General features: G+C 28.5%; 1 protein-coding gene across 1 annotated transcript in view; it reads left to right on the top strand.

The window, feature by feature from the left end:
- The first annotated feature begins 10,177 nt into the window (after positions 1–10,177).
- Positions 10,178–15,190, top strand: part of LOC135955418 (uncharacterized) — a 198,497-nt gene continuing 193,484 nt past the window's right edge. The window contains exons 1-2 of the mRNA XM_065505769.1: positions 10,178–10,356; positions 10,478–10,711. Coding sequence (XP_065361841.1) covers positions 10,213–10,356; positions 10,478–10,711 — 378 coding nt within the window. The 5' untranslated portion in view covers positions 10,178–10,212. The remainder of the gene's footprint in view (positions 10,357–10,477; positions 10,712–15,190) is intronic.

A 15,190-nucleotide genomic window follows, 5' to 3' on the forward strand; every position in this document is an offset into this window, starting at 1 on the left:
GTTAAAAATGGGTATTTTTGCGATTTTAAGGCACTCGGTGCATCTTTTTCGGGTAGGTATGTTCCGTACTTTTTTTTCTACTATTCAATATCTACAACTTTCCTTCAGCCACAAAAGAGATAGTCCGTACGGTATACGAGATATAACCGTGCTAAAATATAGAAAAAGTGATAAAAATCCACCTTGAGGAAAAAAAATTCGTATGGTCATTAAATTATTACGGCAGCCAACTTGACAAAACTAATGATGCAGAAGTTCTTATTTTAGGGGCTACTTTCACGTGCAATTGTCAGAATTGAGTCCCAAAGCAATGAACTGAAAAATGTTGTACTGTGTAAGACTCGGCACAGCCGAATATAGCACTCTTACTTGTTTTTATTAAGTTTGAATTGTCAATTCACTTGTGGTTGTTGTGGCGAAAAATACAACAAACCCAAAAGCAAAAACATCAACAGACAACTTTGACCTACTTTTTCGATTTTTTTTTATCAAAAATTATTTTTCCAAAAAAAAACAATTAAAAAAATTTTAAAAAAATTTGGAAAAAAAATTTTAAAAATAATTTTAAAAAAATTTCTAAAGAATTTATTTTAAAGTATAATTTGGTGAAGGGTATATAAGATTCGACACAGCCGTTATAGCTCTCTTATTTGTTTTTATCTATATCTGGTCATTAAATAGACAATATGGATATCCAATAATAGATATTTCAAAGACCTTTCCAACGGCGTATATGAAGTAGGTCGGACAAAATCGAGAAAAATATTTTTTACTTCAAAAAAAAATTTTTTTTTACAAGAAATTTTAAAAAAAATTAAGAATTAAAAAAAAAAATATTGTCATAAAATTTGTATCGCTATTAAATTTTTTTTATTAAAGTATAATTTGGTCTTATATACACACGGTATAGCCGAAAATGGCTGTCTTACTTGTTTTAAAGTTAAGCAAAATTTTCGAAGAAAAAAACAACTTTGTTGTTTCCACTATGATGTTCAATAACTAAGTGAGAATAAATGACAGAGATATACCTTTTATTAGCCAACAAAGCCGTGTGCTATTTCATACATAACCCCATCAAGTATACTTTCAGATTCAATACAAAAATAACAATCTTTAGAAATAAAACTGTATTTTTCTATTTAATTCAAATCTTGCATAAATGTTGGGACACTTTTTATATAAATGGTCACATGAGACCATTGGTATGAATATTAAATCAAATAAATTCATAACCATCTATTAAAAGGAATAAAGAAAAATATCCCCAACAAATTATTAACTAAAAGGAAAAATAATAAAAGTCACATTAAACATTGTCTCTTAAAGGTTGCTAAACGAGTTTTGTGTCTGAAATGAAAGGAAAACAATAATGATTGTATTGAAAATGAAATGCATTTTAAAGGGATAATTCTATTGTCCTTTAAAAAACAGACATACATATTTTCTTTAATAAGTATAAATGTCTACATAATAATACTTACAGTGGGGAGCTCAAATGAGTACATGTTTCTATTTTGTGCATTTCTTATGGAATAAAAATAAAACTAATAAAGCAAATCCAAAAATTTTTTCTGTCATTTATTTTATGTCTAATATGTAATAAAATGAATTACAATTCAAAACAAAAAACATTCAGTTATAAATAAAAAAGCAGACAAAACTAAAATAACTCGCATGTACTCAATTTTGCACCCCACAATAACTTTAGGGAAGAATTACATTTTTTAAAAAAATTTTCAAAATCCTTTATTACGTAAATAAAATTTTACACGCATTAGCATATTTTCTATAAATTTTTCATTAAATTTTTTTGGAATACTCTCTCTCTCGTGCTCAATCCGCTGTTAAAGCTCGTACAAATTGGTAGGAGTTAATCGGTATTGTTTCAACCGCCAATTCACGATTCAATAAAAATTCTCAATAGGATTGAACTCAAGACATTGAGCTGATAACTGCATTAATAAGACATTTTTCTAGGAACACCATTCTTTACGATTTTTGACGTGTGCATTGGGTCACCATCCTATTGAAAAATTACTTCTTCTGCATGATTTCCTCTTTTATATACAAAAACGTGATGATGAGACTACAAAATCGTTATGGTGAGTCTGCAAAATACGCAGATGGTTTTCTTTTCCCATTATTTCATTGATTCTTTGCATGGGTCCAAGGTGGCACCATATAAAGCAACCCCATATCATTACCGTGTTTTACTGTTTCCTTACTGTGTCACCAATTTTGAAAAAATCGGCGAAATAATGAGTTAAGAAGACTATCTGCGTATATTGAAGACTAATCATACCGAATTTATAGACTTGCCATTCCGATTTTGTGGATAAGAGCGCCAATCATGCCGAATAAGTTATTTTACAGCAAGACGGCGAATTAAAGCACTCATGAAAAACTTTGAAAAATGGTTTAGTGAGCAAAATTTCTACCGAAATAGTGTCCAGTTCGATATACCGACCTGAATACGTAATCATCTTTGTATTTTTCACATTCATCTTTTGACTTTGTAGATTATAATGCTTATCCTGCAGAAGAAGTAATTTTTCAATAGGATGGTGACCCAATACACACGTCAAAAATCGTAAAGAATGGTGTTCCTAGAAAAATGTCTTATTAATGCAGTTATCAGCTCAATGTCTTGAGATCAATCCTATTGAGAATTTTTAGTGAATCGTGAATTGGCGGTTGAAACAATACCGATTAACTCCTACCAATTTGTACGAGCTTTAACAGCGGATTGAGTACGAGAGAGAGAGTATTCCAAAAAAAGTTAATGAAAAATTTATAGAAAATATGCCAATGCGTGTAAAATTTTATTTACGTAATAAAGGATTTTGAAAATTTTTTTAAAAAATGCAATTCTTCCCTAAAGTTATTGTGGGGTGCAAAATTGAGTACATGCGAGTTATTTTAGTTTTGTCTGTTTTTTTATTTAGAACTGGATGTTTTTTGTTTTGAATTGTAATTCATTTTGTTACATATTAAACATAAAATAAATGACAGACAAAATTTTTGGATTTGCTTTATTAGTTTTATTTTTATTCCATAAGAAGTGCACAAAATAGAAACATGTACTCATTTGAGCTCCCCACTGTATGTTGTTGAGGTTTTTCCTTTTTCTTTTTGTTAATATTAAGAAGTTTTTTATTAAATTGTTAATGCAGAGAATTTGTTAAATTTATAATAATGGACAGAAAGTTGAACAGAAAGTTTTCAAAGGGAATGTTTTTATAAAGGAAAAAAGTCATAAAAAAAAATCTTAAATTTATAACAAGTTATGTTTATTGATTTTTGATAAATATTTAATAAATTTTTCTTAACTAAGACGATCCATCATATATTCGAATTAAAATAGAATCAAAATTCAATTTAAAATTCTCTTTTTGCTATTATTGAAATTGTATTAAAATATTAGTTAAAAAAAGAACATTTTTTTTTCATACAAAAAATTAAATTTCAAAACATTTCTCTGTTTTGTATTTGCTTGTATCTACAGGAACCAAGTACTTTCCGCTTATTTTACTTTCATTTATACAAAATGTTGTTCCAAAAGAGCTTTTATTTTTTTCTCTTCTGTCCTTTTTTTGTTGGTACAATTGTACAATTCACACAAAAATTATACAAAATATTTACTCACAACAAAACACAAGTACTCATAGTTATTTGTACACTTGTTGTTAAGTGCAATTTTATTCAAACACTTAAAGAAATTGAAAATTTGGCAAATAAATAAAATCAGTTTTAAATATGCAAACAAAAAGTAAGCTAAAAAACAGGATTTTAGTTGGTGAAAAATGAAAGCGTGAGTTTATTTAAAATTGTTTATTAATTGAGTGTTTAAGCCGGAAGATTAAATAAAATTATGTTTTATATTATTATTCGCGTTATAAATTTGTTTTAAAGCACGTATACAAGATTAAGTGTTAATGCTGCACAGTGGGGGAAGTTTTATAATAAAGTGGAAATACATTTTAATAAAATTTCACATGTCTGTAGAAGAGGTACATTTGAGTTTAGGATTTGAATTTGGACCTAAGAGAATAACAGAGGCGGGGTCACAAGGCAAAATTTTAAACTATGCCGGGAAAAATGGTAAAATTTTTAAATTCTATTGATAGATTTTTTTTAAAAAATTGTTTTTCTAAAATTGTGAATTTTTTTTAGATGTTTCTCCACATAATTTATGATAACATAAAAAGGGTTATTTCGATATTATTGAAGTAATCTTAAAAAAGTTCAAATTTAAATAATCTTTAATCTGTTTATATATTGCGTTTTAATCGGCTCAGTAGTTTCGGAGTTATAATAACAAATTGAAGCAAAAAATATATTTTTTACGTGTAAATAGCAAATTTTTATGTTTTAAAAAACTCATGAAAAATCGAAAATGGCAGAAGTTGTTCAGGTTTATTATTTTGTCGCAAATCCGCGTATAATAGGAACAAAATGATATATCGAAGATAAAAATCGATTGATTCTTTTCGAATTTCTTCACAATTAAGTGAATTCGCTCATTTTCACAAAATTTAACTTTTTTGTCTGATATACATACATCAAATTGAGTAGTTAATGCTATTCTTTCGATTGATTGAAAACATTTTCCCCGCGCAATGTACAAATTTTTGCATATATATTGCGTTTTAATCGGCTCAGTAGTTTCGGAGTTATAATAACAAATTGAAGCAAAAAATTATTTGTTATGTAAAAATATACAATTTTTTTTGTTTTAAAAAAATCATGAAAAATCGAAAACGGCAGAAATTGTTTAGATTTATTGCTTTATTGCAAAGCCAAAAAAATTTGCTATTTTCAAGTAGAAAATATATTTTTTGCTTGAATTTGTTATTATAAGTCCGAAACTACTGAGCCGATTAAAACGCAACATATAACCGGATTAAAGGTTATGTAAATTTGAACTGTTTTAAGTATCAATAATCAATAATAACGGACTAACCGTTTTTGAGGTATCATAAATTATGTGGAGAAACGTTTAAAAAAAATTCATAATTTAAAAAAAAAAAAATTTATCCATGGAATTTAAAAATTTTACCATTTTTGTACTACTGGAACCACAATACATCAAAACTGTGTAGTGGCTTAAGAAGCCTCCAAAAATTTGATGATTTTGTGTTATATATGTATATTTTACATTAAAAGATGATAAAAAGTCGAAAAAGTCGAGAAAATTCGAAAGGTCTACTTTAAATTAATAGCAGAAGTCGACTATTCAAAAATTTAAAAAAATTAAATTTCGAAAGTCGACTTATTGTTTCAACTATAAACTCTACCAGTACTGAGTCAAATGGTCCCTTTAAATGAAAGCGGACGTAACTACACAAAAATTCAAAATCGAGTTTTTGATTGATTGATTTATTGATTGAACAGTTGCCAAGAATACTCTATTATTATTGACTTTATAACGTATCCTGTAAAAACAATAAAAATGTAGTTACGTCAGTATTCTAATGCATAAAAGAGATCAAAACATAACAAAAAATTCATAAAAATTAACGAAGTTTTCAAAAAAGAAATCTGTTATTTGCTTGTTTTTTTCGTTTCTTGTTGTTTGTTGCCGCGTTATATAAAAATCGTGTAAAAAAAAGTCGCGTATTTGAAAAAATGGTTGCTAATTTGAGTTCGCGTTATATCGAATTCGCGTAAATAAAGTACCGCGTAAATGGAGGCTTACCTGTATTTAAATTTATTAAATTGCTTAAAATTTTTCATAATTTCAATTTTAAATATGTAACAATGACTCACAAAAATTGTATTGTTTCTGAAATTCGACAAATAACTAAAGACAAAGGGATTTTCGATCACTGTAGATGAGTGCTCTGATAGCATCTTCTATAAATATATAAATATTACTGCAAGAAGTTACAATTCTAAAAACAAATCTTTAAAAATTTTTATCTTAGGACCTGAACCAATGAAAATAAAAGGAAGAATCGCAATTAATAATCAAAATACTAACTTAGATTAAAGTGGAGTTAAATGTGATGGAGAATGTGATTTTGAAACGGTCTTCGAAAGTGATATTGAGGATGACATTTATAATGATTACATTGAAATAGATGCAGACCATGCTCCTAAAATATATGTATAGCAGTGATGTTATTAACCGCGTACGTAAGTGTTGCAAAATATTTAACAAATCGAATGATAAACACAAATATTGCAAACTAAAGTTTTGTTGCAAGAAAAGCATGGAGTTCGTCTTATACATGATTTTGAACATCGTTGAACGTCTTTGTCTAACATGGTAATAAACTTTTTGCGTATTTGTAAATGCATCAATGATGCACTCCCTAACTTCAAATTAACCACGTTCACTGACAATGATATCAAACTTAGGACAGATTCCCTTTATTGTGTGACTCCCCAAGACCACTTTATTAAGCAAAGATTCGGCAACGTTGATAGAGCTTGATGTATAATACAATTTGTTATAAATAATTTAGAAATAGTGAATAATTAATTTACTAAAGAATTAGTTACTCAATTTAAACCCCGAATTAATGAACGACATAAAAAAGTTCTTAATACGTTTATATTGTACTTGAATTCAGGATCATGTCCAACTAGCTCAAATTCTTTAAAGCATAGCTCCAAAAAATGTAATGTAAACTCATTTAAAACTTGCTCTTCATATTAGATTTATTTTATAATGAATATGTATCGCTCATTTGCTGCCACAACGTCATAATTCCAAAATTCGAGTTAATAGCTCCATTACTTAGTAAATAAATTGTTTTAGTGAGTGTATAACTTAAACATGGGGAATTTTTTCAAAAATATAGCTTTTGTTTTGAAACATTTGTTTAATATAAATTTATTCAAAGTATTGGCCATTATTAGCTATGACCTTTTCCCATGTTTCTGCCAAGCACGAATTAATAAGCCAATTTCGGATACTCTGTTCTGAAGGGAAGCGTATCCCAGGACGGGGCAAGGTCTGGACTATAAGGCGGTTGAGGCAAAACTTCCCAACCACTTCATTCTAAATTCATATTAATAGGTATTATAACATGAGGCCCAGCATTGTCATGATAGAATACTATGGTTTCATGTCTGGCTACATATTCTGAATGTTTTTCGGCGAATGCTCGCTTCAATCGAATCAGTTGTGTTCGGTACAGGTTACATTTCAGCAGCTCATAATAGATTGGACTCCTTTGCTCCCACCAAATACAGATAATTGCCTAAGCGAAATGGATATTTGGCTTTGGATTCGAATCGGCTGGTTAGCCTGGTTCGCATATGAGCTCTAACGCTTCGTAATAGATCCATTTTTTGTCGTAAGTAATGATTAGGTGCAAAAATTATTTTCTTTTGTACTGTTCAAGCATCATTGCGGACATGCAAAATCCTCTTTCAAGGTCTCTAGCATTCAATTCGTGTGGTAGCCAATTTCCCTGCTTTTGGAAGAATCCTGCTTCTAGCAATCGTTTTGAAATTGCTACTTGAGTAGCTTCCAATAATTTTGCAAGGTCTTGTTGAGTTCATGGAGTAATGCCTCTAGTTATTGGTCTTCAAGCTTTTTTTGGTTGGCCTGGGCCGCACAAACCATCTCTCGTACATTGAAACCGAGGGAACACATTCACCATAAGCTTTGGTGAGTAATCGGTGTGCTTTAGCGGCAAATTTTTTGTAAATTAAAGAAGTAAAGCAAAACTTCCCGAATATGACGCTTTGTTAGTAATTCGACATTTTCGAAGCAAACAAAAAATAATTTTATTTATGAATGCTCAAACAGTATAGGTGAAATCATGGATCTGTAATTCACATTTTCAATACCAAACAAATCTTATTGACAGAAAGTATTTGTGGCAACTAGCTTCGGATATACATATATACTTGTTGGTTCTACGACCAACGTTATTTGCTCATATGTTGAAATATTAGTTAATTTTGTTACGATACTCTTTTGACGAAACGGTTCTGAAGTAATTCTTTATTCAATGGATTTTGCTTGAAATTATCACAGTGTAACTACTTATACGTAAGAGTTCTTTAATTGATAATGTCGTTGGTGTTTTATTTTTTAAATCAAATCGAAGTTGCTTAAAATTGGATTCGTTCGATTGAGAAAGAGACTTCTTTTAAATTGTTATTTGATACATTGTTCGTATGAAATTGGAGTTAATGATACCCAAATCAGAATTCGTTTACATAGAAAGAGAACAAATGCATTCGTTTGATACTCGAAAAATTCGGTTTTGAAATGCCTATAGTTCCATACAAATTGATTTTGTGGCTTTAAGTAACATTTTCTGGTTTTGACAAGTAAGAGAGCTATATTCGGCTTTGCCGAATTTTATACACGCTTCACCAAATTATACTTTAAAATAAAAATTTTAAATATTTATAATTTATTAGTGGAAAAAAAATTTATGACAAAACTATTTTTTTTTGTGAAAAAAAATTCGGGTTAAAAAATATTTTTCCCTATTTTGACAGATTGTAGGTCCAACTATGTTTCAATAGCCATATTTTCTATATTAATGATTTAGTAATCCAGATATAAATACTAAATAGGCCAAAAATCGAGGTTGTCCCGATTTTTTCTTAGCCAATTTTGAGTTATCCTTTGTTCAAGGTAAATTTTTTGATTCAGTATCTTGTGTTCAAAAAGAGGATTTAAAAAAAAAATATATTAAAACTAGGGTTTATATGGATTACAATGACACTAATTTTATATAAATGGTTAAAAAGTTCTATACAATTGAAATCTTATATAAAATTTTAACGTTGATCTTCCATAAAAGATAAACCTAAGCAAAAATTTTTGAGTAACTTCAAATTGTGTTTGATTATAAGGAATCTGTGCACCAAAAAAATGGATTTTCTGTCTTTAAATCATAAAATCTTAAATATTTTTGTATATATGTTACAGGTATTTTAAACTCCCCTCTCTCTTGAAGTTATTCAATCAACAATCTAATCGTCTTCCAAGAGAAAAAAAACTTCTTTTATATAAAAATCATTAACAAACATCTACAACAATGGAACTGGTATTAACAGCTTTTTTTTTAAAATTTTCTTTCAAATCTCTACACACTCTGGCAGTTGTTTAGCATTTACGTCAGTCATGTGTCACGACATAAACAAAACTTTATTCTATAGGGGCATCTACATGTCTGTTAAATCAAAATCAAACTCATGAACACACATAAATAAACTAATTCACTTTCTCCCACATAAATATTTATGTATATCAAAAGAAATTTTAGATTTTTTTAACAGAAAAAGTATCTTGCGCTAAAACAAAGGAAAATTAAATTTTTGCATGTTTGAAATATAGACAGCAGACAAGAGCAAGAGAAACACAACTCTTTTTTCGCTTTACTTTATTGTTTGGCAATTTTGAGTACTTAAAATAATTTGTTTTTGTGTGTTATTGAAATAAACTTTTATTTTTGTAAGTGACGCTGCTGTTTGAAAATATTTATTTTAAAAATAAATAAAGAACGTGCCAAATTTGTTAAAACAAACATTTTATTTGCATAAAATGTATTTGGTAATGTTGAGTGCAGTACTTTATCGCTTCAACTAATAAAGATAACATACACATGTAAGCACAGTTTTTGTATAACTACTCAGGACTATTTATATTTAAAATTTTATAAATGGATTTTTTTTTAAATATGTGACCCGAGGTTACCAAATTTGAGTGACTACGCACTGGCCTCCATTATCTCTAGGTAGCTGAACAGATGTTGATCAACTCAGAAACACCTCAGCTCCAACCATGTGAAATTTCGTAACAATATCTCTAATAGTTCCCGAAATACCGAATTATTTCCGAAAAAAAACACTGTGTGATAGTTTAGAAATACAGTTTGGCAAATGTATAAATATTTTAATGAAATCTGTAGTACAATTAGCAATATGATATAGAAATAGCAATGACTACTTTCTGTTTAATTAAACTTCGCTAAAGCGAAAACATATTCAACTGAGATGATGACTTAATATTTTTCAGTCTTCATAATAAACATATGTGACGTATACTTAATATTGAATTTTTGTTTGCAATACAACAACACTCATACGCCCTCATGTTTCCCAACTAAGTCTAACATTTATTTATATCCATAACTCATATGTAAAACACACGTTTTAAGCTATTTTTGTATTTCTTTTATAAACTTTCAGCTAGTTTTTTGTAACTAAATAAAAAAAACACCAACTGCCTGCAAGATGTCACATCTTTCATCCAGCACAAACACCCACATCTTTCGTTCGCTGTCGTCGGAGAGTCAGAAAAAAGATTGGTCAAAACGTTTGTCCTTGCGTGGCATACGTCATGGTGCAGCTGGCAATAGTCCATCATCTGCCAAAGATGTAAGTTTTATATAATATTCTGTTTTCTTTAAAATTTAACAGTTTATTTTTAAACTGCTATTGGCAGCCATACATGTTTTTTTCCAATATTTATTTTCTTTTTAACTTTTAACCCTTTTAGGATTGCAAAAAACACAAATTTTTCAATCGTTCCTCTTCGCTGAAGCAATCACCTAACACTGCTATACAACAGCCATCATTGGATTTGGGTGTTGGTGGCCAGACAAGCACCACAGCGTCACAGTCTGGCTCCCAGCAAGCGTCGACGCCAAAGAAATCAAATTGGGAAGTAATTGAACATTTTAATACGAATGCCAAAGGTGGTAAAGCTGTTGTTAGCAGTAGTCTAATTGCGGTAAGTAGAATTCGTAACAAGTGGTGAGAGAAATTAATTGGAGTTTTATATTATAATAACCAGAATCTTTAAAAAATATATTGTTTACATAAAAATATAAATTTTTTTTGTTTTAAAAAAATCATGAAAATTCGAAATCGGCAGAAATAGTTTAAATTTAATGCTTTATCACAAAGCCATAATACGAACAAAATGAGATATTGATCATAAAAATCGATTGATTCCTTCCGAATTTATTCACATTTAAGTGAAATCGCTCATTTTCACAAATATATTTTTTATATGAAAATAGCTAATTTTTTTGTTTTAAAAAAATCATGAAAAATCGAAAACGGCAGAAATTGTTCAGATTTATTACTTTATCGCAAAGCCACATATAATAGCAAAAAAATAAAATTATTGATCATAAAAATTGATGGATTCTTTCCGAATTTATTTACATTTAAGTGAATTTGCTCATTTTCACAAAATTTTAATTTTTTGTTTGATATACATAAAATTGAGTAATTAATGTTATTTTTTCGAATAATTGAATTTTGAAAACATTTTCTCCATGCTATGTACAACTTTTCACGTATATATTGCGTTTCAATCGGCTAAGTAGTTTCGGAGTTATAATAACAAATTGAAGCAAAAAATATATTTTTTAAGCGAAAATAGGTAATTTTTTTTTGTTTTGAAAAAATCATGAAAAATCGAAAACAACAGAAATGGTTCAGATTTGTTACTTTATCGCAGAGCCACATGTAATAGGAATAAAACAAGGTATCGTTCATAAATATTGATGGTTTTTTTTTTTGAATTTATTCACAATTCATTGAATTCGCTCATTTTCACAAAATTTTAGTTTTTTCTTGGATATACATAAAATTGAGTAATTAATGTTCTTCTTTCGATTGATTGAATTTTGAAAATATTTTACCCATGCTATATGCAAATTTTCACATATATATTGAGTTTAAATTGGCTCAGTAGTTTCGGATTTGTAATAACAAATTGAAGCAAAAAATATATTTTTTACATGAAAATAGCAAATTTTTTTTGTTTTAAAAATATTATGAAAAATCGAAAAAAGGCAAAAATTGTTCAGATTTATTACTTTATCGCCAAACCAAGTATGATAAAAAAAATGAGATACCGATCATAAAAATCGATGGATTCTTTTCGAATTTATTCACAATTAAGTGAATTCGCTCATTTTCACAAAATGTGTATGCATAAAAATACGGTCATTTTTACGAGTAACTTTTTATAGGGACGAGTTAACTCTAAGCTAGTTGCTTGTATTTTATCACAATTATAGTTTTTTATTACAAATATCGACCCTCCGTAGGCCCGCGATATCTAAAAGAAAAAAAAAAAATAGAGCAAAATAAAAAAATAAATAAATATACCAATATCTCTAGAACTAAAAGTGATAACTTACATAATTATGCATGTTTTTTGTAGATATTCTCAAGAGCTATTTTAAATTTCAGCTTAATAAGATCATAAATGGATTTTTGGCGATTTTTTTTTAAAAAATGTGAGATGTAAGGTGGCGTGTAATTTTACTAATTAAGCGTTAACAACATTATTTAAAACTTTGGTGTCTTTGTTAAATCCCACTGAAATTTTCCGGCAAAAATATATTTTAATCCTTAAATATCCTTTTTGAAAGGACTTTTTTTGATTTTCTCGAAACAGGGGTCAAATTGACCTCTAAAGAGAGGAGCTAGAGGATAAAAGTCTTCCACAAAAATTATCACCTTAAACTTCCATAATATAACTCTGACAATTATTCTCTCAGGCATTAACTTTAACAAAATTTGTTTCATTTAGTATAATGCTCCTTTCGATAATAAAATGTAAACTCCCACTCTCTGTAAAAAAACTCAGACCAGCCGGCCTATAAGTTTATTCTACAAAAATTGTCTACTCAACATGTTTTTTAGAGTTATATTCTGTTTCAATAGAAAAGCCTTATTTGTTGGACAGTATTAATTAAGATTTTTTTTCAAAACGAGGCAAACTATTTATTTATTTGTAAATATTTTGAAATTAAATTTTACGAAAAAAAGTTCGATATTTGTTATTGCAAGTCTAACAAGGCAAAGAATGTCCTCTATAAAATAATTCTGAACGAATTGGGGCTTATAAAATGGGTTTTATATCTAGAATGTACTGGCCAACAAAAAAAAAACACTACAACTATATATTATATCTTACAGTTTAGTCTCGATTTTCACTAAGTATTTATATAAACGAATTATTTCAAAATCACTTCTGAGTCAAAAGTTATGAGCATTTAAAGTGAAAAAAATAAAAAGCACTTACATTAAATTTTAGCGTGGTTGGCTACCATTACATCAAAAATATCGTTACCTATATAATCGTAAATATCGTTTCCTCTAACTACCGTTACCAACAAACACAAAATTTTTAATTTTAATTAAAATCTACAGAATACTTTTACGAAATTGCACTATTAATTTGAATTTAACGGTTTTAATGTATGATTTCCACATCCACCATCTTTTGTATATATTGTCATATATAACATTGAATGCTCAAGAAATAAAAATGCTTTAGAAATATAGCATAGTTTTGTCCGTTAGATAATTCATGAAACTTCAAGAAGTTGGCACTGTGTATATAAATAGTAACAGCAAGTTGCAGTCAATCAGTTTATCATTTTCTTAACATTATACGCTGGAAATTCTTGTAAATTATAAAGTGTGTGTATTACCAGACAGTGACAGTGACCATTTAAATTGTTATGTAAATTTAAATAAATATTTGCAATTACAATAAAACGGGTTATTTAAAGGAAATAAATCACCGTTTTTAATTTGTAAAAATAATAGCTTATTCTTCGAAATTTTAAAATATACTCGATGCACAAAAATTTTCATATATAGGTATATCGATTTGTTTATGTGTATGGAAAAAATATTAAGATTGTTACATGGTCTAACATATTATACCATATTTGTCAACTTATTGTTACGAAGTTGCATTAGCTATTTGAATTTAACGGTCTGTAACGGATGCTTGCAAAATTCTACTTATCAAAAATGTTGATAATATGCTTTTATTAACATTGTTTGTAAGTATAACAATATTAACTGTTAAAGCTACTAACATTAACATAGCTGCTAAAAACTAGAAATAGAACATTCTAGTTTTGTCCGTTAAATAGATAATTCCTGAAACTACCAGAAGATGACACTGTGTATGTAATTAGTAACCGAAAATTGCAGTCATTCAGTTTATCATAGGTGCTGTTATAATGAACATCAACTGCATTACCAGTTTATTCCATTAAATGAAAAATACTTAATTCCAAAACTCGCAGTAATACTGCAATGTTCAGAAATTACAGATGCAGTCATATATTTACATTGTAAAATGCATTTAAACATTGATGTGAGAAAAATGATATGAAGCAACAATATGAAAACTGCGAAAAGTGGTGAAGAGAACCAAACAATTTCTATTACAGATAGTCTTGTACTACACACTCTACATCTTCAACCTCTCGCCTACAAACGTCGTCTGTCTGCCTTTCAATTTCTGCATTGTAAAAGGGAACTACCTAAGTGCAAAATTTTTTGTATTTTTTTTAAAAAAAAAGGTTAGAAATTTTGGGGGGCAGCCCATTAGCCCCCATTCGAACTATGAACCCATTGAAAAACAGGATGGCACAGCACTGACTATGTGAAATTTTTACTACTGTGTGGCCTATTGTCTGTTTCGAATTATTGTCCAGCGTCCTACTGATATTTTTCAACAGTTACATAGTTTTTATATAGCAACTTATAAATTTATCAATGAAATGAAGTGATTATTAGAAACTTTAATACATTTTTGGTCTAGTCAAGTAACAGATGTACAACGGTATGAAATAAGAATTGACTTAGGCGTTCCTCTACCTGAAGTTAACCATACCTTGTTATACCTCAATATTCTAACTGAAGTGAAGCTGTGAATATTAATTTTAATGTATTTCTTTAGATCCTCATTGCTCTAATTATTATGGTAATCAAGTCACCATAGACCAAATGATTCGTTGTGCTTCTTTGATGTTTTATAAAATTTTTCTGTATTTCGAAATAATAACTAAATATTACCCCATATAAATATATTCAAACCAGTATTGCTTTTCGTATTTACACAAATAGTAAGGCATAATCATTTTGATGGGGACAGGGTTCTTGTAAGAAAACTGCCAGTCTCTTAATTATATTCTCTGTATAGCACTATAAAACTTTAAGAATTCCACTTTATATTTATCAAACTAAACACAGTTCCCATAAATTAATTACAAATCTACTAACTAATTTCATAATTTACCTAAAACTGCGAATACACTTAATATTCTCATAAATACTTTGGCTTCCCATAACAATTTGCTACATGTGCTTGGCAAAGTTTTCCTTTTTCTTTGTATTGTATAACTTCTGGAAAACCAAATTCAAAAGTTGAATTTTACCTTAA

This window comes from Calliphora vicina, chromosome 3 (genome assembly GCF_958450345.1).
Source record: "Calliphora vicina chromosome 3, idCalVici1.1, whole genome shotgun sequence".
NCBI classification, from domain to species: domain Eukaryota; kingdom Metazoa; phylum Arthropoda; class Insecta; order Diptera; family Calliphoridae; genus Calliphora; species Calliphora vicina.